This window comes from Trifolium pratense, linkage group LG7 (genome assembly GCF_020283565.1).
Source record: "Trifolium pratense cultivar HEN17-A07 linkage group LG7, ARS_RC_1.1, whole genome shotgun sequence".
Taxonomy (NCBI): domain Eukaryota; kingdom Viridiplantae; phylum Streptophyta; class Magnoliopsida; order Fabales; family Fabaceae; genus Trifolium; species Trifolium pratense.
The window spans coordinates 30,312,361-30,338,345 of NC_060065.1; the positions used below are offsets into that span (position 1 = coordinate 30,312,361).

Genomic DNA, 25,985 nt, shown 5'->3' on the forward strand with positions numbered 1-25,985 from the left:
TACTAACTTTTTTTAATAAAGACACAAAATACCCTTGAAAATGATTATGTGTCAAAAAATGAAATAGGGGAAAATTGGTGATTTCATATGTATCTTCTTTTAATATATTGTAGATGGTTCCAAAAATATAACAAATTAATTCATATGGCTTAGTGGTAAATATAATAAGGAGTGTAACTAAAAGGTTAAAGGCTCAAATCCTACTGAGAAATATTAGAAATTTTTTAGCATTTTTCTACTAACTTTTTTTAATAAAGACACAAAATACCCTTGAAAATGATTATGTGTCAAAAAATGAAATAGGGGCAAATTGGTGATTTCATTTGTATCTTCTTTTAATATATTGTAGATAAATGCAAACATTCACTAGGATTATCAAAAAACAGTTTTTGCACAATTCCTTGTAGGGTGTGTGGAACAAACACCCCCTCCTCCAAAACAAAAACCTTGAACACCAAAACCCTCTTTGAACAGGAGAGTAGCTTTTCACACAATTACTTAAGCAAAAAATAATAAATCCAAAGAATTTTAGAGTCTTAATCAAATCTATAAATAAAAAGGCACTTTGTTTCAACATGAAAAGATCCCTAATAAAGCCTAGAGTCCACTTAAAGGCTTTTTATTTTGAAAGGGGTGAACTTATAAAGCTGTGTATGATTTTGCAGAAATTTGAAAAGATTCCAATTCATCTAAAGATCTACTTTCTGCAAGGGGTATACGCAAAGCGCTACAGGAAACAACCGCGCTCAAGAAAATTACAACATTCAAAACAATGTTTCTATCTACATCTACAACAAGAACGACATTTATTTCAAGGTCTAATTCTTCACTAAAATCTAATGATAAAGGCTAAGTCTGCATAGTCACTTTACATATAAATAGTATATGTAATATATGTAACATATTAATCTGGCTGTCAGTTCAACCCAACACCACAGATCTCTCTCCTCATGTCTCATTCTTCAGACTTCAATCAAGCAGGGTGCACCTATAAATTTAAATATACAATAAGATTAACATACCATATTCATCTATTTGATAGAAATACCAGATAATCCCTAAAATACTTAATAGAATGCCTCCAAAATGATAAATCCCTACACAATTAAATCACATTTCAAATCGTTTTAGATGATCGGTTTCGAGAAGAGTGTTCTCTATGCCTTCGTAAGCAGGTTATATGGAAAAACAAATAAATTAATTAAACCGTTTGGATTAGCTTACTTTTGAGATTATGAAAAATAGCTTATGCAAATAAATAAGCTTTAATGTTAAATCATAAGTTCTCACGGACAAAAATTGTATTTTTTTAATACAAGGGAGGCCGTTAGGCCGGATCACATAGGAACTCTACGATTAAAAAGAACACCGACACAATCCTGCCATAGGAGGTTGATACCACCCGGCGGGGGATTATTAAAGTCATGAATACCCGTAGGTAGAGATAACGCGTGACCCGCAAACCAGTTCGCAACTTGATTTGCCTTGAAGGACACCTCCCATTCCTTCATCTTAAGGCGATTGATGAGGGAAATAATAGAAACAAAAGGATGGTTTTCTGGACTGCCTTTCAATATAAGATCAACCGTTACTGCTGAGTCGGACTCTACCAAGATCTTGTTGTATCCCTTCCGCCATCAGTGCTGAACAACTTCCTAATTTACGGGAGAAACCCCCCAACCATCGTCCTGACTCGTCTCTAAAAACACCTCCGCAACCTGCTTGTTGATTCTGTAGGATTAAAGCCCCATCTGTGTTGACCTTTATCCAATCTTTCTCCGGAGTCTTCCACCCTACCTGGGCAGAAGTGTAGGATCTTTCCATGTGTGGATAAGCAGCTTCAGCTCTATTAACTTCCTGCAGTAAATTCCGCGCTCGAATAGCAACCGCTTGCCACTCAAAGATTATATCTTCAAACACCAAGTGGTTCCTATGGATCCATATACACCAAATAATAATACCAAACAGGATGTAACGCTTCTGTTTCGACGGATTCAAGTTATTACCAAGCCAACTTTTTGCATCCTCCTGCTCTCATCTATTGAACGCAAAACCAAACTGATTCCACACGGGCTTCACCTCAACACAGTTGCGAAAGAGATGCAAGGTGCTTTCACACGTGTTTGAGCATAACAGACAGCCTGACAGAGTTGTTAAACGACATCTATATCTCTTGTCATTCGTTTTGAGGCCATCATTCAACACACGCCAGAGAAATGATTTAATTTTCTGGGGACCCTCCCATTTCCAAACATTGTTCCACAAAACACTATCCTGTTCATGCGAATGCAGCAGGAGTTCGTAAGCTGTTTTCACCGTAAAAGTACCGTTCGATGAGAATGGCCAAAACAGCTTATCCTCACTCACGTTTTCTACAGCAGCCGTACATCCAAAAATTTGGTTCATGACCTGTGTTGGTATCAGATCCGACGCCTCTTGGAGCCTCCACCCACCATTGTTATCCGAGAAGTAGTCGATAGTTTTGTTTTCGAGGCACGGATCCACCGGTTGCTTTACCACCTCCCTTAACACAATAACAACACCTGAAGGTAGCCAGCGGTCATTCCAGAATCGAATCTTGCGGCCGTTCCCAATGGACCATTGCAAACCTTCTGTCGTCTTATCCCAAATGGAGACAATGGCGCGCCAGGTAGAAGAGCAGTTGTGCGTAGCTTGGACTTGTGGGTCAAAGTGGTTAAATCAAAATATAAGTGTGGAAAAATTGTATCTTTAAAAAGCTTTTTTTTCATAAACTATCTTGACAAGCTTATAACAATATATGAAAACTAATTTGCATAAGCTCAAAAATAAGCAAATCCAAACGGCCCCTAGATTGGCATTCCCAAATAATATCATATGTAGATATCATTAAAAAAAAAAAAAAAACCATTCTGTGTCATTTTGCTTCTAAGTTGCATACAAAAGAAACTTTTACGTGTCATACTCCTATTAATAGATTAAGTTATAGTATTATGAAGGAAAAGCCGAGATGTACCATCTTTAGGGATTTTGTCTCCTTCTCTGTTTTCCTTGCAGCTTCTGCAAAAGCTTCCGCTGCATCTGCTTCTGCTTCTGCAGCCTCTGCCTCCAGCACTGCTTCTTCAGCTTCCGCTAAGGCAGCTTCTGCTGCAGCGACTGCTCGAGCAGCAACTGCAGCTGCCTCTTCGGCGGACATGGACCTTATCTTTTCTAACTCTATATCTATCTCAGACTGTGTAGGCATATTGATCCGACTCATGTCAAATCTGAAAGAGCCTCTCTGCCTCCCTTCCAATAATGACATGGGAGAGCGTCTTCCTCTGTCTGAATATGCTGGGGTAGGTGCAATCCTATACCTACGTTTCACCTGAAATATCAAACTCAACCCATGAGTAAGATTTCTAATTGAAACAAGTAAACTTGACATCCAAAAAATGATAATAGCATCCAAATATGGCTCACAATAAATGTACAACACTAAATCAAGAATATATAGAATGAAGAGTTGTATACTAGAATCCCATCCCAAACCCACAACCAGCAGCTGTATCTAAGTAACAGACTACAGGGAATAAAATAAAACAAGTAGCGGCATCAACAGTAACACTTTATTTAAATAGATATATGTACTCTGAATTAAAAAATATTACAAGGATTGTTTCTCATCATTTCAACTCGACAAATCACAATTTTCATTTTAACTTGACATCTTTCTTTATTCCTTTCAGCCTCTCTCCAAACCCTCTTGTCCTGAGAATGTTTTTTTTTCAGCTAACTCCATATCTGGCCCAATTTCGACTTCGCGAACTCGGATATACAGTCATATAAATGGTAATACTAGGCTTTGTCTAAATTGAATGGTTTGGAGCATAGGAGCATTTCGTGGAACCGGTGAACTACACTTGCTTATGGATAGATGTGTGGGACAGAGGGACTGTTGGCAGCTGGTGGAGACATTTCTTTGGCCTGGCCCCCTAAAAAATAAAAAAGGAAATGCGGGTGGCATCTCCCGCAACGCAAGCTGCATTGTTCGCCACCACCCGAGAAGCAAAAGATTCGAGAGTCCAGGTTTAATATACATGCATAGATAGTGGTCTAATGACAAGGGCCGACGATGGAAGCTCGGGACGGAGCCGTATGATGCGGAAGTCTCACGTACGGTTCCCTGAGAAGGGAGTGGCTACCTACTGGAGCTTCGACCAACCACCACCGATAAATTCCGCTTTGGGGCCACCCTTTACTCTACCATTATTATAGGGGTATGGGGTTCGAGACAAAGAAAGATCAAGGCAGCATATCAATTTTTAATCCCCACAAAACGGCTTGTAAGGTGAAGATTTCCTAGATATTATGAGATATATTCAGGCATTATCTCACATCAATGTGAGACTTGAGTTTCTTCTAATACACCTACTTACACCCCAACACTAATGAACTTCGTTCATGGATAATACGGTGGCTCTATAATGTGTATAGGATAGACACTAACACCATCTTGTGTTTTTTGGCCTGATTCAACTCCCCCAAACCAACTTCTACAAAGAGGATTGCCTAGGCTTTATAAGCTCTACTTAGGCCTTATTCTAGCCGATATGAGACTATGATTCTTACCAATATTAATATTTAATCCATTAAATCTTTAGAGCAAATGCTTGATTTTGTATTTGTCCACAAAAAGTGAATATAAAACAGTACTGTAGAGGAGAACCCACTCCCAAAAGATAAGGAATGTAAAGACAGGTCAGCCTCTACTATAAATGGGAAAGGGTTGTAAAAAGTAGTGCACCCACCCTGGTGGTTGGACAAAAACACAAACAAATGCATCTATGACAATTTTTATTGTATGTTTGCATCAGATGGATGGGTTATGACATAATGAAACATGTTGCAATATACCTTGATCAGTTTTCCCCTAGATGTAAGATATTTCAGTTTTGCAGACAACATCTTTTTGAAGTCTTCCGGTGCATAGTATTGATCCTACAAAATACAAAATGATGCAATTCAAATTAATTTGAATACAAAGGAAGAAAAAAAAAACTATTGTATAAGAAATATAAAAATAAAGCAGTTTCGACGGTAGGATCTAGGGATGATAGATGGGACAAGGATTAGATGACTTTTGGGCGGGAAAGGCAGGCTGCCTTTGGTCCAATTGAATCCGTCCGATCAATCTGATGCACCAGATTCTGCCATGTGCTGCTCCTTATTTTATTTATTAAATTTAAAAAAAAAATAAGAACATCTTAGAAATTGTCCTGCTGCCAGAGACCAAACTTTCTGCCGCCGCACTCCGTCGACCTGAGCACCGCCATTACCAATAAACCACCGTCAACCCACTGTATAAAGCTTAAAAAGGAATAACAATGGAGGAAACACAGAAGCAGAGCAAAAAAACGTAACAGAGCATAGATTGGCATCGGTGGGTCGATGGCGGTGTGACGCCGGAGCGAGTTGCAACATTGATGGGAGGTAGTCTAGAGGTGCCATGGCGTGAGGTGGTGCGACGTCACCATAAGAGGAGATGGTGGGGAGGCGTCGGAGGAGGTGATACTGTTCCAACGTTGGAAGAGAAGAGGTGAGAAATACTGTTTTTTTATAAAGAAAATGACGTGGCAGAACCTAGCGTACATGATTAATCGGATGGCCAGTATTTGCTCAAAGGGACATGACTTTGGCACCACAAAGTCAGCTAACCCGGTTCCATGATAGTGAATTTCGGTTTTCGCCCCTGTAATTTTTTTACAATTTCAACCCTATAATGTGAAGATTCCGTCATTTTAGTCCCTCACTGAACATGCTGGCTTATGAGTATTTGGGTTAAATAGTGATTTTCCCATGTAATGTTAGCGAATTTCGGTTTACCCCCCTCACTAAGCATGCTATTTCATCCCTTATGTTCAGTCATAAGCCAACATATTCAATGAGGGACTTAAAGGACGGAATCTTCACATTACAGGGTTGGAATTGCCAAAGAAAAAAGTACAGGGGGGTAAACCGAAATTCGCTAACATTACAGGAGGTAAACACTATTTAACCTATTCTAAATTAATGTTAAGATAGGATAGTGATTTTATATGATATTTATTACGTATTCTAACATCGACAATCATAAAGTTAGAATAACAGCATGCCAACTACTGAATTAAAATCAGAACAAACAAAAGTTGGGCTTAGAAATCAGAATTATACCTCTATGAAAGCAGCAATAGTTGTTTTATTAGAACCACCATGCTCATTCAAGCAAGATATAGCGTCCATGATAAGGTTATCCAATCTGTATATTATAAACATGGTTATGCATACAATGTCAAAATAAACATATAAAAGTTACTACAATTTACAACAAACAAGGGAACATATATAAATCAAATTTCAAAAAAATGAAACCTTTATAGGATGCAAGCAAAATAAGATAATGAAATCAGGCAAGCATACCAGCAAAACAATTGAATGAATGATCTTAACACACTTGGTAATTAATAAGAATCCCTAACTGAAATACAATTGCCGATAGCACTATTAAATTACATGATCTATACCAGCAAAGCAATTGAATGAATGATCTTAACACACTAGGTAATTAATAAGAATCCCTGATTGAAAGACAATCACCGACAGCACTATTGAATAACAGCATGATAATCGGAGTGCTGTCAATTACAGATCGTGAAAAATATAGTTTGTTCAAATTCTGCTACACTACATAGATAAAATGCTGCTATAGTCTCTTACTGAGTTTCTCCCTCGTCATTTTGCAAAAAGCAGCTCAACGGAGGTAAAGTCTCATCTGGTGTGTTAGCTGAAGTGACATTGAACCCTCGAATATCTTCGAGGATCTTGAAATGATCTTCGACTTCCGAGGAGGAACCACAAAAATCGGTATCCGTGGAAAAACCAGTGAAGGAAAACTCATAAGTAATCTCAGAGCTCTCCTGGATTTCTACCGGAGAATCTAATGGAGGCATTATTGTCGATATTTTGTAATAAATTGTGTATCGCAGAACAATAGCAGCTTGTTGAAATTTCACTATACTATAGCCTCTATTTGACAACGCTATCAGATGCAATTAAATAAATTACCATATTAAACCAACAAAAAAAATAGGGCCCAACCTTACAATAGGCCCTCTTGGACCAGGAATTTGCATATCTCTTGAAACTTGAAGAGGCTTAACATCAACAATTTCATCATCACTTGGAGTAACAGGAGTGACAGCCATAGGGTTGTCATCATGTCTTGATCCCTGATGATGCACCCTTCTGATTGATACCTTAGCCTTCTCCCTAGAAGTCCATCCATTTGCCATCACACTTAAATTTCTCCATTTATCCTATCCAACGAACATAACCAAACCTTTAGATCCACATTTGACGGTCCAACATTAATTCAATACATTATGATATAGAAAAACGAATAAATAAACAAATTAGCACAATGACCAACAACATAAGCAAACCTTTAGATCAACATTTGAGCGAATATATAAGACACAATTAAACTCAGGATCCTTGAGTATTGTGCGCCATTTACCCACCCCATGCTTGACAACTCCAGCCTTAAGCGCCGCTTCCTCTTCTGCTGACCATTTCTGCTTCGGAGCACCCATCTAGAGTAACACAAAAATTCACTCTCAGTCTCAGCTGCAACCGACATAATAAATTCTACAACCATTGAATTCACCTCCAAGCATTCAATCACAAATTTTACAGACTCATAACACATAAAAAACTCTTAAGCCTTTCTTCGGAAGTTACACGAGGTAAAAAAAAAGTCCCATCTCGCCCTGACGTGCAAATTACTTTTCACCATAAAACTAAAACTTTCCTATATGGGTAGCCAAAAAATGAATTGGGTCAAGGTTTCAAAGGACTTTAACAAATTAACCAAATCATTTTACTCTTTTCATAAAAAATTCAAAAAATAAAAAATACATCAATTGTAAGAATTCTTCTCCCTATTCTATTCCATTAAAATAATTTACATAAACACGTTGATAATTTTTTCTCACATTCCCTTTCTCTCTCAACTCTCCAACAAAAACATAAACCTAGGTTTTCAATTGCGCCGATTAACGGAGCTTTTCTATGGTGCGACGCAATTCTGTGATGCGGTGCCTTTTGCCGGAAGACTCTTACCACCGCAAATCGCGGCGGAATTGCATCATTGTGCAAGCTACCATGAGAGGGGAAGGGAAATTGGAAAAATAAATCAAATGAAATTGAAAAGGAAATGGTGGAGTTTCTCACCCTAACTTCCGACGACGATGAACAAACTCCGGCAGCGTTGAGATCAGTGTGAGACGAACTGGTTTCTGTTACAAAGCGGCAAAACTGACATCATCTGTATTTTGTTTTTTCCTATTTATTAGATTAGATTTGATTTAATTTAGGGTTTTGAATTATTTTTTTTACTAAAATGTTTTTTTTTTCTAGGAGGATTTTACTACAATGAAGGCCTATGAGCAATTCAACCTACCTTTTACTAGTAAAAGATATATATTTGTTTCATGTACACCAATGTTTTAATGGAAAAAAAATGTGGTTGAAGAAGATGGTTTAATCAAGGTTGTCATAATGGTTCTTTGTTAATAGAGGTTAGTTATCTTTTTTATTTATTGTTGATTTGTTTAATCCTTTATTACTAGGATTTTATTTATTTATTTCATGTACAACAATGTTTGTATGAAAAAATGTGATCCAAATCTATTTTACCATCCATCTTTGTCTGGTCAGCCTGCTCATAAATGTTAGACCAATCAGTCTCAGGGCTGACACAATCGAATTGGTTGAGGAAAATGAAATCATAGCGACCAAGCACTCCCGTCTCCAAAAGCGGAGACCGAACAACCGCCAATTTGTCAAAGACACGTCTGAAGAGTAGGCAAGCACCCTATAAATTGACCACCCTATGCCTAGACTTTGTTAACAGAGATTAGTTATCGATGTGACATTAATGTTTTATAACTTCTGATATATGGGTTTCTTCAAAAAAAACTTCTGGATATATGGTTTGTTGATTTTGATCCTGATTGTATTATTGTATTATGATTTGGTTAAATATGATTGAACCACAAAAAAAGTATTGAATAATCATCGATTTAATTGCGATTGATTCAACAATTTATTGTTTCGCTGTTAGTTTACTTTTTAAGCTTTGGATTCTTCTATGCACTCTCTTTTCTCTTTTTTTACAAAAAAATAACTCATATCATGTCATTATTCAGTAAAGGAGTAATACAAAGAGGTAACAACTCAAAAATACAACGACTGAGCTATCATACTCGTTTGTCGCTTAATACACTTAACCATAAAGTTTGGATTTGACAACAATTTATTTTTTATATTACAAGTAAGTGAACTAAACTATGAGTTACCGACGCTTCTCTGATAAATTGCATCCATCATACTCTTTGAATCAGTTTCAAATATAACGTGTGTGATACCTCTTTGCTCCATATCTTTCATTGCTTCAATTAATATGATTGATTCCGCTTCCGTTATAAATAGAGCTGTCAAAACGGGCGGCCCGGACAATTTCGGGCCGGCCCGGTCGGGCTCCGGGCTTTGTCGGGCCGGGCTAAAAAACCCGGATAAAAAACGGGCTATCAAAATTAGTGCCCAAGCCCGGCCCGGTACGGGTAGTCGGGCTTTCGGGCCGGCCCCTTTTTTTTTTTTACTTTTAGTGCTCAAACTCAACCATGTAAATAGCATTAATAATTCTCGCGCGCCGTTTTTTTACTCATCCCCTATCTACGAGTTTCTCGCGCGCCATATTTTTACTCATCCATTACCTACGAGTTTCTCGCGCGTCATATTTTTACTCATCCGCTACCTACGACTTTCTCGCGCGCCCTATTTTACTCTTCCGCTACCTACGAGTTTCTCGCGCGCCCTATTTTATTCATCCACTACGTACGAGTTTCTCGCGCGCCCTATTTTTACTCATACACTACCTACGAGTTTCTCGCGCCCTATTTTTACGCATCCGCTACTTACGAGTTTCTCGTGCGTCATATTTTTACTCATCCGCTACCTACGACTTTCTCGGGCGCCCTTTTTTTACTCATCCGCTACGTACCAGTTTCTCGCGCGCCCTATTTTTTTTCATCCACTACGTACGAGTTTCTCACGCGTCCTATTTTTACTCATCCGCTACCTACGAGTTTCTTGGGTGCCCTATTTTTACTCGTCTGCTACTTAAGTAACAGACGGTGTTTTATAATTTATATTACAAACTAATTTCAAATCATCCAAAACAAATTATTTATATTTATATTTTATTTTATTTTTTTAATTTTAATTTTTTCGGGCTTGCGGGCCGCCCGCGGCCCATTCGGGCTAGCCCATATTTTAATCGGGCTTTGTCGGGCCGGGCTAAAAAGCCCATAAATAATTCGGGCCAGGATTTTCAATGCCCGAGCCCAGGAAAAAATCGGGCTTGGCGGGCCGGCCAATTCGGGCTAGCCCATTTTGACAGCTCTATTTATAAAACACTTTCCTTCATTCCAATAAGTATCAGCCACCACAAAATTACCGGTAAAGTCACGCAAATTAACACCAACCTGCAGTTGTTTTGTTTAAGTCATTATAAAACCCGGCATCGGCGTTACATTTATACCGATGCATAGGAGGTTTCTGCCAAGCTAACTGTTGCTGTTGTTGTTGAAATGGCGTTGGACTGTCATCAGTGGCGTCTCCGAGTTTTTGGAGGCTCTGTGCCAAATATGAAAGTGGGCTTTTAATAAAAAAAAAAAACGTAACTTTTTTTTATAAAAAAATCATCATCGATTTAAATTGCAAATAACATAAAATTATAATCATTCTTGTAATTAACATAAAAAAGATTCATAGTCTAACAATAACAACAAAATACATTATAGCTACTTTGCTTATAAAAAAACATTCTCGCTGCATTTTGTGAAGCAAATTCATCAATCAAGTCTTCATATTGTATGTCATCCAAGAGATTATTCTCAATTGCTATCAATGCTAAGTCGTTAAGTCTTTCTTGTAACATGGTAGACCGCAAGTAAAACTTCAGTAATTAAAGAATGATGAGAATTGGGAAACACAATTAAAATAGAAAAATTGTGATTTTACATTGCAAATTTTAGAAACTCTAACTTATAAAATTTAGTTTTTACCTTTGTTTCAACTTTAATGGAGTTTTTGAGAATAGAAGGAATGAGGTTAACCGACGTTAATGTCGCCGGTGATGGTGGTAGGTCGACACCTCACGCCTGGTGGTGGTGAATTAATGGAGTTTTTGAGAAAGAATATGTAGATCGCATAACAGAACGCAAAACGCAAGAAGATAGGCTTCTCTTGTCTGTTTTTTTTTCCCCTTAGGAAAACGGATTGGGCTGGGTCTTACTGCCCTTACAACATTTTCTAATATAAATAATTAATTTTTACACCCCCTAACTTACTAATACTACTACCCTATAAAAAAAAATTTGTGACCCTCATTTTTAAGAGACCTTATGCCTCGTACATGGGCCTAGGCCGCCCCTGACTGTCATGCTGATAGTGTTGAACAGCATTCCATTCCTCCCATAGATGTCGTGACTTAACACTTAAGTCCTAGGCTTCGTCCCTGATCCATACCTTGTTATTCCTATTATTCCACAACACCCAGATCATCATTGCAAACAGCCCTGCTATCCTTGCTTTCACTTTGACATATTGCCATAATCAATTCCTGAATTGTTCGAACTTGCTGTAGCCGAGCAGTTATGACATGATCTAAGCCAGCTGCTTGCCTTGATTGAATGCTGTCATTACATTGGAAAAACACATGCCACTTAAATCTTGCATTTGATGTGTTCTCATTATGCTTATATTTCTCATGTTTATCGTAAAAAAATTTTAATGGATGTTTATCATAAGGTTTGTGTTCTTTCATATTTGTGAATGATTTTTTTTTTCTTCATGTTTATAGTATTATAATAAGAACCTCCTCCGCAAAAATTTAGAATTTTTTAACAAATGATGAATTATTTATCAATTTTTATGAGAAAAAAACTAAAAAAAATTATTCAGCCCTTGTTAAAAAAATTTAAACTTTTGTAGGAAAGATTCATATAATACACGATATAATACACGAGTTGATCGAAAAGCAGGACAAAAATCTGTTAAATTTAATTATGGAACTTTGAAATGTTTATAGAGACCACCCTAAAATATTTATAGAAATACTTATTAGTATCTTGCAAAATCGTAAAAAGTATCTTACAAAAATCAAATACTCGATTATTGTTGGTGTTTTTATATGTTGGCTTCATTTTGTTAGAAAATATTCTAGCAATATGTTGGACCAAGAAATTGTTCTACTTAAGAATCGAACTTCAATTTTCTAGAACGATCTATCATTTGGTGATGCTCATTAACAACTTGAGTTCAATATCTTGGATGTTATATTATTAATGTTCTTCGCTGAATTTTGTTGCTTAATTAGGATAATACTATAGTACGTAGTCATATTGATCTTGTTATTTTCGGTTTGAGAAATTTGTGTTTTTATTTATACTTTTGCAGAATTGTTTGGTTGTTTTATTCTTTTACGCTTAACTAAGGTTAAAGGTGAATGAGTTTAAGTGATCATTAAGCTCCACCCAAAACAAGGTTGGAAATTACTATTGACTAATCAAGATACTAGTAGTTAAAGGTGAGTGACAACTCATTTGTTAGAAGTTCAATGTTTATTAAAGGCAAAATTTGACTTTATTGATCTTTAGTTTTTTCAAAAAGGTTTTTGGAACTCATTATTTTCAAAAGATTTTATAAATTGTGTATTTAAAAACAAGAGTCAACCTCTTATTTCTTATGGTTGACACTAAAAATGTTTAAAAAATCTAACTAGAGTGACTTGTCAAAGAAAAAGCAAAAAAAAATAAGCTATTCTATTTCATTTCACCTTATACCCACCAATCCAAGATATAATCAAATATCAAATATTGAAATAAATACTAAACCAATTGAATGTTACTCTTATTTGTTCCTACCGACCAATGCAAAAAAACAATTAAATAAACCGAATAATTCACTTCAACATCACACACTACCATTTCCTTAAATCACTATAACATTTCTAAAAGCTATTACATTAATTAGTCTTTAATCTTTATGCTTGTCTTTTGTTTTGACATAATCAGGTATACATGATGACCAAAATATTGGTAACAAAGTACATGCAGCTTGTATCATAAGTCCAAATGGAAAACCTGAAAAATCACTTCCTGTTATCTTAATATATGATGCAAGTGCAACACCAAGATAACCACTCACAATGAATGCTAATGCAACAGCTGACATGAGAAATGCCATTATTGACCCTTCACAACCTTGTGGACATAGTTGTGCTAATAACACAGTGAATGGAAGAAACTTGAAGAAAAATAGAACTTCTAAGAATCCTGAGAAAATCACTACGTAGAGTGTGTCCGGTACGCCTATTTGTCTATAGAAACCGCGCACGAATAAGAAATCAGATATCATTAAGAATGCTATTGTTGCTTGGATGGTTGATATTAGTTTCCTTGGAGAGACGGATTTTAGGTATCGGTTATATATAACGCCCCAGAGAAGCATTGTTGCTTGACCAAAAACCTTGGAGATGCCTAATATTGATGAATCGATTTTTAAGTATTGTGTTTGGTAAAAGAACATGGTTCCGTTAAGTAAGGGAATAATGGCATAAGATAATGCAAACCATGAGATGGAATAAGTTATTTCGGGTTTTTGAAGTGCGGCTGATAGTTCTGAAAGCTGTTTCTTGATCCCAACTGATGGATTCTTTGGGAGTCCGAGAGATTTCTCACGAACTGAAATGGTTATGAAGAATTGGAGAGCAACGAGGAGGCTGAAAAACAAAAACATGGATTGTGGGGAGAGGCGGCCGATGAAAATGCCACCTAGAAGGTTGCCGAGAACTCCTCCTATAGAGGAAGCTATCCAAACAAATGATTGGAGGTTACCTGAGGAAGATGGTTGTTGAGATTTCTTGGTTGAAGGAGGTTGTTTACCCATCTCGGCAACGATTGCGTCATTTGCTACCTCGGTTATTGAAGCGCCTAGATTACTAAGGAGGAGGTATATAGAGATGGTGAAAATAGATATGCTTGATGGAGAGATTGCTATCGCTAGCCATGATAGTGCCTGCAAGAAAGCTGCATAAACAAATTTAAAGAAATATTTAAGAATTTATATATATCATTGATAGAAATTTGAAATGCAATAAAATGATAAAAAGTGGAATAATTTAAAAATTCATGATAGATATGATTATCAATAAATCTTTGGCGAAATTCGACGCCTTTTTCTTAATAATTGAATACTATTGAGATCCACGAATGAGACTATTTGCATGAAATTGAAAAAATGCCATCAAATCTGTGACAGAAGTACAAAGCACTAACTTCGACAGGGACAATGGAGACGAACACACCAACACTTCTAATGTGAAAAAACATATGACACTGACATGTGTCCGACGCAGAGACACACCTAATATCAGGACTGTTTGACCCCTGGTTTTCCTATAAGTTTTCCTAGGGATGATTCCTTGCCACCTATCTTTCTATGCATTCTTCTAATGAATATGAAAGAGACCGATTCAATAACTCCGCTTCATAGAAATAATTGTGATCTTTTGCACTTCCTTCATAAGGAAGGTAACAAAGTAGTATATACTTTATATTGTCTTTGTGTTCAAGTAACAGCGACATCCATTCATTTAAATTGTTCCTAACGATATTCATATTCAAGCATCTTAAGTTCCTTCTGAATCAGGATTTGGATTTTTCTTTCTTTTATGATTCATTTTAGTGGCCAGTATCCGAAAGATCCCGTTTCTGCCTTTGGATTGATGCAGGGAAAAGTGTGTGTTATCACTTATCGGCCAAAATTGGGCAGTAGACATACTGAATTACATTACATGACAAATAAAAAGAATCTATAAACATTTTTTTACTCAAAAAGTATCTGTAAAAATAAAACTAAGACTAGATAGATAGATTATCTCAAATACATGTTCTAACAAAACAAAATAAAAAAAAAAACTCAACCTCGTGAATTTTCAATTATGGAATCTCAATCTCACTTTGTTTTCATTCTTTTTTTCTTTATGCTTTTCCAAAGCAACCCAAAAAAGGACCACATTAAAGAAGGAGATTTCAGCCAAACTCTGAGTGTGAAAGTTCTAGTATTCTACACACACCAAACACAATTCTTTTCTTCAATAGTGGGCATAGACATCGTTATCAAATCAAGATGCATATCGTGAATCAGAAGAACTATTTTTCAAATTGTGAATTGAATCTTATATTTAATCATAACCTCAAAATAATTTAAGATTCAAGTCATAAATCAAATGACAAAAGAAAAAGTGTCTGACTACACAAAATTGACTAGGAAAAAAAATGGTTGACTACACTGAATTTAGGTAGTGATTCATTGGAATGAACTGAGATTTTTCATAGTAAATCGGGGTTCGACATATCGAATAGGGATTCAATATGAGATTCATGTCCAATATAGATACACACAAGAGATTCATATTGATTGATGTATCCCGATACAATATGTATCATAAGATACTGATAATGGTTTTAAATTGCAGTCCGCATCCGCAATTGTGGCCGCAATATTACTGATGTCACGTCAGTGATGTGATTCCGGCCGCAATATTACTTATGTCACATCAGTGATGTGATAGCCTTCGCAACCGCATCACAGTGCAATTTTGGTGTAATCTTCAAGCACATGTACGACCGCATCGTAATCGCAATAGGAACTGCATTAGACGATTTCGGTCATGTTCCTACAAATCCTATTTTCGTCAGCAACTGCAATGACAGCAATCGCAATGACCGCAACCGCGACCGCAATTTGAAACCATAACCATGGAGGTAGTGTCATACACAAAAAGGATCATTCATGCATCCCTTAATTTTTTTCAAAGAACAATAAGAACAAATAATAAAATCTCAAATTCACATTATCAACTATCAAGGAAGCAACAAAACAAAAATTCACAACATCAATGATGATGACAACACAAACAATCATTCAAAAACCTTAATTGTAACCCAATTCATGAAAGAGCAAAAAGATCACAACTTTGCCATTATATAATCAAAATCATAAAGAAAAAGCAAAAGGGTATATAGATTGAATATAGAGTAAATATTATGTTACCTCCAAAAGCAATATAAGGAACACGATGTTGACCAGAAATATAAACTGAATCTGAAACAAGACCATAAAGAGGTTTTCCAACCATAGGAAGATTTGCTGAACTTTGAAGAATTTGAAGAGTTGAAGGATTAACATTAAGACCATCTTTAAGAAAGAAACTCACTACTAACCATGGAAAACATCTGAATCCTTGTACCCAATAACCCAAACCCAACACTTTTCTCATCAATTTGTCATTACCAACGCTTTTGTTACTATCACCACCCTTCAAAGACGCCATTTTTCAGTTCAGTTTCGGAAGTGTTAAGGAAAAGAATGTGTTGGATTAGACAAGTAGAAGTAACATGGAATTGTGAAAGAGGTTTTGTTTCGGGAAGTTTAAGGAAAAAGTTGGTGTTGTTTTTTTCTTTTATGATCTGTGGTTTTTCTTTGTGACGTTTTTGAGTGTTGGCATATTCAATTGGGTGACACATGTTCATGTCTTTTTCACAGTGCTTTTTCTGTTTTTTTTTTTTTAAGTTATAAATTTAAAAATAATTTCATTAATACTAGTCTTTTGCTATTAAAAGGAAGCTCACAGGTTTGCGTTGACAAAGAAAATAGCCGGTTATTAGACAGTCAATCTTTATAAAAATATTTTATGTGATACTCTAAGAAAAAGTTTCTAATCTTTCTTTTAATTTATTCAATTAAATCTAAAAAACTAATTAAAAAAAACTTTCGTTAATTGTAGTAATTATTTTACACAATTATTCTACCATCTATTGAGAACTTTTTTTTTTTTGGATGTAACCATATATTGAGAACTTGATTTATCATCATGCTTAATTTTTTTCAAGTGTATACTAAAAATTATATATCTATTTAAAATTTGTCCCACAATTTATTTTGTGTGTCTATTCATCCTCCAAAGAAATTATCTATATGTTACAATAATAGTGGCTCCCAATATTTCTTTTTGTTGCAAAAACAAAATTAAACAAACATAGTGGCTCCCAAATTTATCATATATGCAAATAAAACTACACGTTAATTTATCATATATACATATATATATATATATATATATATATATATATATATATATATATATATATATATATATATATATATATATATATATATATATATATAGGGGGCTGCTAATTTAGACCCAGTTGGGTCTAAATTAGCAAGGTGCACCTTTTGAGTTGGACAAAAATACCCTTTCTTTTTTTAAAAAAAAAAAAAAAAAAACATATTGGCGCTGATCCAGTGTCGCGCGCCTACCGCAGGACCACCGTTACAGACCGTTGATTTCCATCAGACGGCCAAGAGATGATCTAATCGCGCCTGGAGAGAGAAAATTTCATTTTAAAAAAGCAGGACACGTGTCAACTGCTGGGTGGTTGGCGTGTTTTTTTTTTCATTTAATACTTTAAACTCAATTATTTCGTTGTAAATTAATTTTTTATTTTTTTATTTTTATACCAAAATTCATAATTTTTTTTTGTCTACAAATAGAGACTTGGTTCGTTTGATTTGGACACAAAAAAAAAAACTCAATTTTTCACTACCTTTAATTATCTTTATATAATACTGTGAAACCATTTAGCTGGTAGAATGATTTCACAGTATAACTCTCTGAAACCATTTTACTGGTAGAATGGTTTCAGTGAGTAATTTCTTAATTGTTTGCTTCTGAAACCATTCTGAAACCATTTAGCTGGTACAATGGTTTCAGAGCGTTGTACTTTGAAACCATTTCACTGATAGAATGGTTTCAGGGGAGTTGATTTTTAATTGTTTGCTTCTGAAACCATTTTACTGCTAGAATGGTTTCACAGTATAACTCTCTGAAACCATTCTTCCAGCTAAATGGTTTCAGAAGCAAACAATAGTTTTTAATTACCGTTTTATCTCATTTAATTAACGAAAAATAGTTTCAGGTCTCAAAAAATTTCATAAAATATACCAAAAGTTCCAGAATATTATCTAATATTTTATTAGAAACAAATAAAAAAACAATTGGTTTCAGAGTACAAATCTATGAAATTATTATTATTATTTGTTAAATGGTTTTAAATAATCAGCGGAATTTGTGAAAATAATTTCATGACTTGAACTAGGGAGAGTGAGGTACACAAGAGGGTTCTAAATAATTCATAGTACTTTACATAAAATTTTGGAAATTGTTTATGGAATTATAATATTTTTAATTACCTTTTTACTCATTTAATTAACTAAAAATAGTTTCGGGTCTCCAAAAATTTCATACAATATACCAAAATTTCCAGAATATTATCTACTATTTTATTATGAAAAAATAAAAAAAAAATAGAGCCTCCCTGAGGCCGCACGCGCCCCCACGCGCCGCCGGTGAGAGTGGGCGTGGGCGACTCGCACTGTTCATCGTCCCTCCCACCCGTTTTATGCAGAAACGGGTCGTGCGACCCGGTTTTTGACCCGGTTCGATCTCCCTCAATACTCAACGAAACTCGACGTTCCTTATATGAATTTTGATCGTTTTTCAATTTTACAAAGGTTTCCGGTATTAGTTTTTGAAATCGGCGTTCGATTCGCACGTAAAATGAGGTCGAAATTTGGAAGAAATTTAAAAAATGTAATAGTTGTTCTATTGTTTCAAAAAAAAAAAAAAGGTATTTTTATGATGCAAATTACATACATGCCCCAGTTGCTCTATTGTTTCAAAAAAAAAAAATGGGTATTTTTGTCCAACTCAAAAGGTGCACCTTGCTAACTTAGACCTAACTAGGGTCTAAGTTAGAAAACCCCATATATATATATATATAGGGTCAGGATCAAATGACGCAAAATAGTTTGACACTAAATGTTACACATCTCAATAATGTTTTAAGTTTTAACTGATATCAATTTTATAAAATCCACCGTTGAATTGAAAGTTTATATCATATAGATAATTTATGTAAAACTTTAGATAAATCCAAAATAATTTGATATGTTATTGAGATACATCGAAATTAACTGTTTGAGTAATTGGTGTCATCAGATTATTAATGCTATAAATAGATTTTTTTTAACAAGCAATATAATCAACTATTTAATTCGAATACAAGACGAATTCAAAAAAAGAAAATAAGAAAAAGTCATTGCACTATCAGATAAAAACATTAAAAAGTCAAAGAATAATAATGAATTCCACATCACTAGAAAGTAAATGGAACAAACCACTAAAACTAAATAAAAACAAAAAATCCTAAAAAAAAAAAAAAAAAAATCATCACCACATAAAACCCTACAAGATAAGACTCACTAAAATAAATACCATGCCCTAAAGTTCCACCAATAAACCAAGTCTGATACTTCATATATGAAGGCCATGAAATTCCACCACAAGCCAAAAATCAATCCAACAACAGTCAATGTCTCAAAAACTGGAACATCCAAATCTGAACCCCTCCCCTGCATGACAGGACAATCAAAATAAGAGTTCAAAAGAATAAAATCTCAAATTGAAAATGTATCTTTGTTGTTTATGTATACACTAATACAACACTCATACAATCGGAAGTCAGAACCATTAAAAAAACCATAATTAAGTGTTTCTTTTATTAAAAACAAAAATCTAGTTATAACTAAGCAAAATAAAAAAAAAAACTCATGATAAAATAAAATAAGTTGCAATTTAATTTACATCAAGTTGCATCAAGATAAGTATAAAACAAAAACATATTGTTATCAATTCTTCAAGAGTGTTTTTTTTTTTAAACAAATAAAAGCATATAAAAGATCAAGAGTTTTTTTTTTTTTGTTACAAGAGAGAAATATAAAAGATAAGTTTGTTACTAAAAATTGATTGATTTTTTTAAACAAATAGAACCATATAAAAGATCAAAAGTTTGTTACTAATAATTGGTTGATGCAACAGAAAGTAAGTACCATATAACTTCACAATACTTGTGAAAATTTTCCTTCATCTCCATTAATTTTTTGTTGACACATTTTCTCCATTAACTTCTTGATCAATAATGATTGGTGCGTAGTTAACAATTGGTTCAATAAGATTCTAATTTAATGGTGAAGGGTGTACGGGTATTATGCTAGAGGTCTTGAGTTCGTTCATCACCTCTCATTGTAAACAAAAAAAAAACTAATTATAAACTACGATCCCCGCAATTGCAATCGGTATAGGGCTGAAACCACTTAAACTGATGGTAAAAGGAAAAAAAATTCTAATTATAAAAAAATAAAATAATTTGATACGTGGCGCTACATATTATTGAAATTGAGTATATTATAAAAAAAAAATAAAAGAAATTGAATGTAGAGACTGCTACCTAATTTTAAGTTCACTCTCTTCTTATGCCAAAAGCAAAACATATGTTATTGGTTTGTGAATGACGAAACATCCACACTTTAACATGATCTCGATTCGCTTGCAAAGAATGTTCTTCGAAGAAATTCCTCCACCCAGTTCCAGTGAGGACATAAACTTTTTTACTCCAAAATTTGAACTTCATGTTGAACGTTCTGCCTTGCATGTCATATGCAACTACATTTATTCCATCTTCAATGTTTTCTTCACCTTCTCTCAATAAGGGCACAAAATAGTCTTCCACATGACTCTTGTTCATAAGCAATCTATTCTGATCCACCTTCAAATCACTCATCATTAGTTTTTTCTCAAAAGGCTTGCAGCATTGAAGAATATTATTATTCGGTACACCAGGAATCGTCGGTATATCTAAAGGGTTGTTTACATTTTCCATAACAACATCAGGAATATTGATTTGCGGCATTGCATGAACATTATTGTTTTCCATAACAATATCAGAAATATTGATTTGGGATATTGCATGAACAATATTGTTTTGCGGCATTGCATGAACATTATTGTTTTCCATAACAACATCAGGAATATTGATGTGCGACATTGCATCAACGCTATTGTTGTTATTGATTTCTTTACGAATTTTTGAAATCGGTTTTCCACCGAGAGTAATTTTCACGTTTTTCCTCTTCTCCATTACTTGGGCTATATGTAGCATTGGCATATGAAGAAGAATGGCAGCTACTTCATGTTCATCACGATTGAAGTCCATCGGGTAAAAGTCATAGACTTTTTCTTTCATCTTAGAACTTCGATTCATCTTGTTGCAATTCTTGAAACTTTGGTTGTTGTGCTTGATTTGGTTCCTCTTAGTTTAAATTTTTGTTTTGGTAACACTCTATTTCGGCTAAGTTGTGTTGAATGTAGTTCTATTTAATGTTATGAATATATAGACTCAAGGTTTGGTTTGAAGTTAAACTCTCCATATAAGATCTTTTTTTTTTTGGGTAGAGTCCATATAAGATTTAAAAGTACTGTGATATTGTTTTAAATAATAACAAGATCTTTAGTAAAAAAAAAAAAACAAAATAATAAGAACAAGACCTAAATAATATGCCTAAAAAAAATCAAGATAAAAATTGTACTATCAAATATGGTGATATTTGATAGAGCTATATAAGTATTCGGTATACGACCACAAAAAAAAAAAATTGGTATGAGTTTTTTTTTTGTTACAATAAATTTCTCAACAAAATAAATTTCTAACAAACATATACATAAACAAATAATGTTTGTTACAAATTTTAACCGTATCTTCCTTCAAAAAAATAAATTTTCAAAGAATTGAATTAGTTACTAGTAATAATTAAATCGTGATGAATCTCAAAGAATATTATGATCCGATTCTGATCTGCCTTACGTGTTTAGAGATTAGTAATTCCATGAATTGAATTGTGGGATCACTTAAACGGTAAAGCTCTTTTATTAAAGATTCTTCATGAGCATCAATTTTGTTTTTAGCCTTACTTTTAAAGGTTCACAATTCATAATAAAAAATTAATAAAAAAAACCTATTTTCATAGACGTTGATATGTAGATGTTTGTTTAACTATGCATTGCACTTTCGTTTTCCTTTGATGTAAGCAAATTTTTGATCCATTAATACTATATTGTGAATCGATGAATTTGCTCGATTAATACTATAGAAAAATGCCGACAATTGTTTCATACGAATTTTATAAAACTCCTATTTAAATGCTTAAGAGTATTACGAGACATTCGTTAGCAATACCCAATATTATCTTTATGAATCAATGAAAATTTTGTTTAATTTTGATAAAACTATCGCAAACTACGATCAATCATATTTCACAAAGTTTTTTTTCTTTCATTCTGGATCCAACGATATTTACAGTACTTCCACCATATACATGTAATCCAAATAGAGTAAATGCATTCCTGCATTTCTTTACTATGAGATATCAATCCAATAAATTGAACAACGTGAATAAGAGAACCATTATTAACAAAAGCACAACTAATACTCAACCAAGGCATTCCAGCATTTCTTTACCATTACCATGACAATTTTATTTTGTTTTAAAGAGTCCAACAACAAAGAAAATTTGGTTTAAATCGATGACCATAGTCGTTAAGGGTGGTTGAGAGCAGAGGGATGCAAGGATGTCAAAGCCTAATATTCGAATCCACTCTCGACATAATACTAACATTGGTCACTTAAAAAAAAATGTCATAGTAAAATAGAAGAAAGAAATGTCAGTCATTTTTCAACATTCAGCAATCAACAAACCATAAGGTGATAGTCCCATTAATAACAATCTCTACCAAATTCTATACCAACTCACAGACTAATCAAAATATGTAGTAAGTTTCTTTTGCCGCCTTATGAGTATCTCGCGCGCCTTATTTTTACTCATCCGCTACTTAAGTAGCGAATGGTGTTTTGAGAAACTCATGGGGAGGTAAAAGAAACTCCCAAATATGTATGCCCCAAGTTAAAAAGCCATACTGAAATAATCTGAAAGAACTATTGCAATAAGAAAAACATTGATAACCAGAAAAATGAAGAAGCCTAGATTAAAATATAATCTAAAATAAAAGACATGATTCTAGATAAGAGGTTCATCAGTCTAAACAGAAGACCAACAAGTTTAGTATGACAGCCACAAGAATCTCAAATAACTAAATGAAAATTCCATACAAAATTTTCCCTATAATTCCAGAAAATTTTCATTTGTAAGAAAAGATGTGTGTGTTACAAATGTCAAACTAATAACACAACAGTTATATGTGATGGAGTAACTAACCAGAAAAACTCAGGCTAAGAATCTTTTTATTCAAATAGATTAATCAACAATCAGGTTTCATCCCATAAATCTGCTTCATGCCTTGAGAAATTTCTTTTAACCATTCATTCACCAAAAACCACACTGGCCATCAAGAAAAATTTGTGACCTTGGCCAACAATCCAACAACCGAAAAATCTACTCCATAACAGCAACTCCTCCAGCAGCTTTTATCTTTTCTATAATAGTATTTGCCTCCTCTTTCGTGACTCCTTGTTTAAGTACGGTTGGTACCTTTTCGACAAGATCTTTGGCTTCTTTCAATCCCAGGTTAGTAAATGCTCTTACCTCCTTAATCACCTTGATCTTGGCAGCAGCATCGAATTTCTCTAACTTGATATCAAAAGCTGTTTTCTCTGCTTTTTTCTCCTCGACCTTTGCTCCAGCAGCACCGCTGTCTGAACCCAAGTCCATGCCTTCTGTTGAAATTGGCTGCAACTTTGGAAGCTTTAATCTTTCTGACAGAGCAGGCATAATATGACCGCGTTCTTCTTCCGATAATGCTGCAATTCGTTCTGCGAGCTGAACGATTTTGTCTGAAGGTGGCGGTCTAGGGCCATAAGGGTCATAAGATTGAGGAATTTTGTACTTGATTGGCTTGCCCTTAGAATCTCTAGTAACAACGTCAGCATGAAAAGCTCGAGGTTGCAAAGGCACAAATGCTTCAGGCCGAGGGAGACGGCGAATATATCTCGAAAGGGTGGTAATCCTCATGTCTTTGTTTAATCAAAATAACGATCAATGGTTGAGAACAGATGCTATTTCAACAAGCTTTTATTATAACCAGTGATCAGCCCCCTGAAAGAATTTCACAACAATCAAAGGCTAAGCAGCAAAGCCATATGAAATAAGAGTTAAAGGTGCGTGCACTTTTAGTGCAAATTTGTTTTACATACACAAGCAATAAGAAATCACTGCTTAACTTTGTCATTTGATACAATCAAATTCAAAATACACTTATAAGATTGGGATGAAGTGACACATATACTGGATATTCATTCCACACCAGTGTAAAATTTGTCAGCACCGAACATGCATGCGAAAGATTATCAATATGGCATCAAATAAGTTCATATCATCGTGAAAAGATGGCAGAGAATGTTAAATACATTAACATCAATATGAAAATATTCAATTTAACTGCTGACTATAACTAGATTACAAATTCGAACCCGGGATTCCTATTTATAGCACTTTTATCCTATCTGACACTCGCAACTAACTACTCCCCTGTACATATAGGGAAGACCACTACCCCACTTATTTACCTTAAGAGGTGAAATTCTAGCCACTAGACTGTTTGACCAAAAAAAAAAAATCAAAGTAGAATACATATATATCATATTCCCATAGAATGCCTCACAAGACAAGACTACTTGTGCAAATTTAAATCTAAATCCAAACATCAAATGTACTCAAAGGTGTTATCCAGTGGTATGGGTTGGGATGCTAAAGGAGTATTAAGAAGGAAGTTTTGGGTTTGATCTTGATGCTAACAAATTCCCCATCGCCTAAGAAACTAACTACTAACATTTTCCCATCAAAATGAAATAAAAACTAGAACAAGATTGGAGCCGTATTGCATCACAACCAACACACAATAAATAAACCAGCAGATAAATTGGACATAATAGTGAACTCTAAAATCATACACACACACACACACACAAACACACACACAACTCTTATCTTGGTTCGATTCTTGACTTCGGCTCTCTTCTAAAGTTTTAAATTGCATTAACCACCAGGTTATGTTGTGATTCTAGATATTTAGGAGAATCGTTGTTATACGAGACTGATGCAATGTTCAATAGGGATCAGGATTGTCTGCAGTTGAATTCAACTACAGCGTCCTACATTTAGGCAAAATCCTTATTGCAGGTCCTACTATTGAATTCAACCGCAAACAATCTCAATTAGTTCAATAACCGGTCTGAGGGATGCAGAGACATCAAAAACAATAATGTCACAGTCGCGGCGAAAAATTCCTATGCATAACTACTTTCATATGCTTTTTAGCTGCAATTAACTATAATCAATAGAATGAAGTCTCATTTGTGTTTAAGGAACTATTTTTTTTTCTTTTCATCTTTTCATATTAATCTTATATATGACTAAGTATTCATAATAATAACAGCAAAGTTACAATTCTATAATAAAACATTAGCTTTATTTTGTAAATACAGATAGATACAGAATCTCTCTCTCTCTCTCTCTCTCTCTCTCTCTCGCGTTGCTTTTTGGAAGAGCGCAAATCGCGATGGAATCGCGTCCTGGCGCGCTACTGGAAGTGGAGAAAGAAATGAAAATTTGAAAAAGGAAAAGATGGAATTTCTCACCGTTACTTCCTGCGACGGCTAACTTCGTCTGCGTTTTCCGGCAGGGTTTTGATTTTTCCGGCGAGTTGAGATCAGAGCTATTGACAAGTTGTTTTTGATACAGTTTCGGAAGGGGAAAGAAACAGCGGCTGCATTGTGTGTTGGTAAATGATGGGCCTTTTCACAACAAATGATGTGGGTTGGGCTTTGTCGTAACAATTCGGGATTTACTTTTTGCGCCCCCTAAAAAATCTCACTGCACCCCTGAAATTACCAAACTAACCCTCGGTTTTTATGATAGTGGCGAGTGACAATATTTTTAACTCGAAC

General features: G+C 34.7%; 3 protein-coding genes across 4 annotated transcripts; all 3 read right to left on the reverse strand.

The window, feature by feature from the left end:
• Nucleotides 1-584: 584 nt before the first annotated feature.
• On the reverse strand, nt 585-8,569 carry LOC123898787 (telomere repeat-binding factor 1-like). 2 transcript variants are annotated; one of them, XM_045949798.1, is made up of 7 exons: nt 8,230-8,569; nt 7,440-7,589; nt 7,096-7,313; nt 6,172-6,256; nt 4,876-4,959; nt 2,996-3,346; nt 585-988 (listed from the first exon to the last, which is right to left on the reverse strand). In XM_045949798.1, the coding sequence occupies exons 2-7, from the start codon at nt 7,587-7,589 to the stop codon at nt 974-976; spliced, it is 903 nt and encodes a 300-aa protein (XP_045805754.1). In that variant the 5' UTR covers nt 8,230-8,569; the 3' UTR covers nt 585-973. The 2 variants fall into 2 exon arrangements, with proteins under 2 accessions (XP_045805754.1, XP_045805755.1); XM_045949799.1 differs by having other exon boundaries at nt 7,518-7,589; nt 8,230-8,387.
• A 4,333-nt stretch (nt 8,570-12,902) lies between these two features.
• LOC123897741 (probable folate-biopterin transporter 7) lies at nt 12,903-16,618 on the reverse strand. The gene is made up of 2 exons (XM_045948488.1): nt 16,180-16,618; nt 12,903-14,150 (listed from the first exon to the last, which is right to left on the reverse strand). The coding sequence occupies exons 1-2, from the start codon at nt 16,457-16,459 to the stop codon at nt 13,099-13,101; spliced, it is 1,332 nt and encodes a 443-aa protein (XP_045804444.1). The 5' UTR covers nt 16,460-16,618; the 3' UTR covers nt 12,903-13,098.
• Nucleotides 16,619-23,042: 6,424 nt separating this feature from the next.
• On the reverse strand, nt 23,043-25,810 carry LOC123899960 (50S ribosomal protein L7/L12-like). The gene is made up of 2 exons (XM_045951235.1): nt 25,677-25,810; nt 23,043-24,135 (listed from the first exon to the last, which is right to left on the reverse strand). Exon 2 carries the CDS (start codon nt 24,049-24,051, stop codon nt 23,476-23,478), a length of 576 nt encoding a protein of 191 aa, XP_045807191.1. The 5' UTR covers nt 24,052-24,135; nt 25,677-25,810; the 3' UTR covers nt 23,043-23,475.
• Between the last annotated feature and the right edge of the window lie 175 nt (nt 25,811-25,985).

Excerpts from the sequence above, each read along its gene's own strand:
- LOC123898787 (XM_045949798.1), bottom strand. The coding sequence starts at position 7,589 with ATGGGTGCTCCGAAGCAGAAATGGTCAGCAGAAGAGGAAGCGGCGCTT. Across the intron at positions 4,960-6,171 it reads CTATTGCTGCTTTCATAGAG|GATCAATACTATGCACCGGA; the intron begins GTATAATTCTGA and ends TGTATTTTGTAG. Across the intron at positions 3,347-4,875 it reads CTAGGGGAAAACTGATCAAG|GTGAAACGTAGGTATAGGAT; the intron begins GTATATTGCAAC and ends TTGATATTTCAG.
- LOC123897741 (XM_045948488.1), bottom strand. The coding sequence starts at position 16,459 with ATGGCGTCTTTGAAGGGTGGTGATAGTAACAAAAGCGTTGGTAATGAC. Across the intron at positions 14,151-16,179 it reads TCCTTATATTGCTTTTGGAG|CTTTCTTGCAGGCACTATCA; the intron begins GTAACATAATAT and ends TTGTTTATGCAG.
- LOC123899960 (XM_045951235.1), bottom strand. The coding sequence starts at position 24,051 with ATGAGGATTACCACCCTTTCGAGATATATTCGCCGTCTCCCTCGGCCT.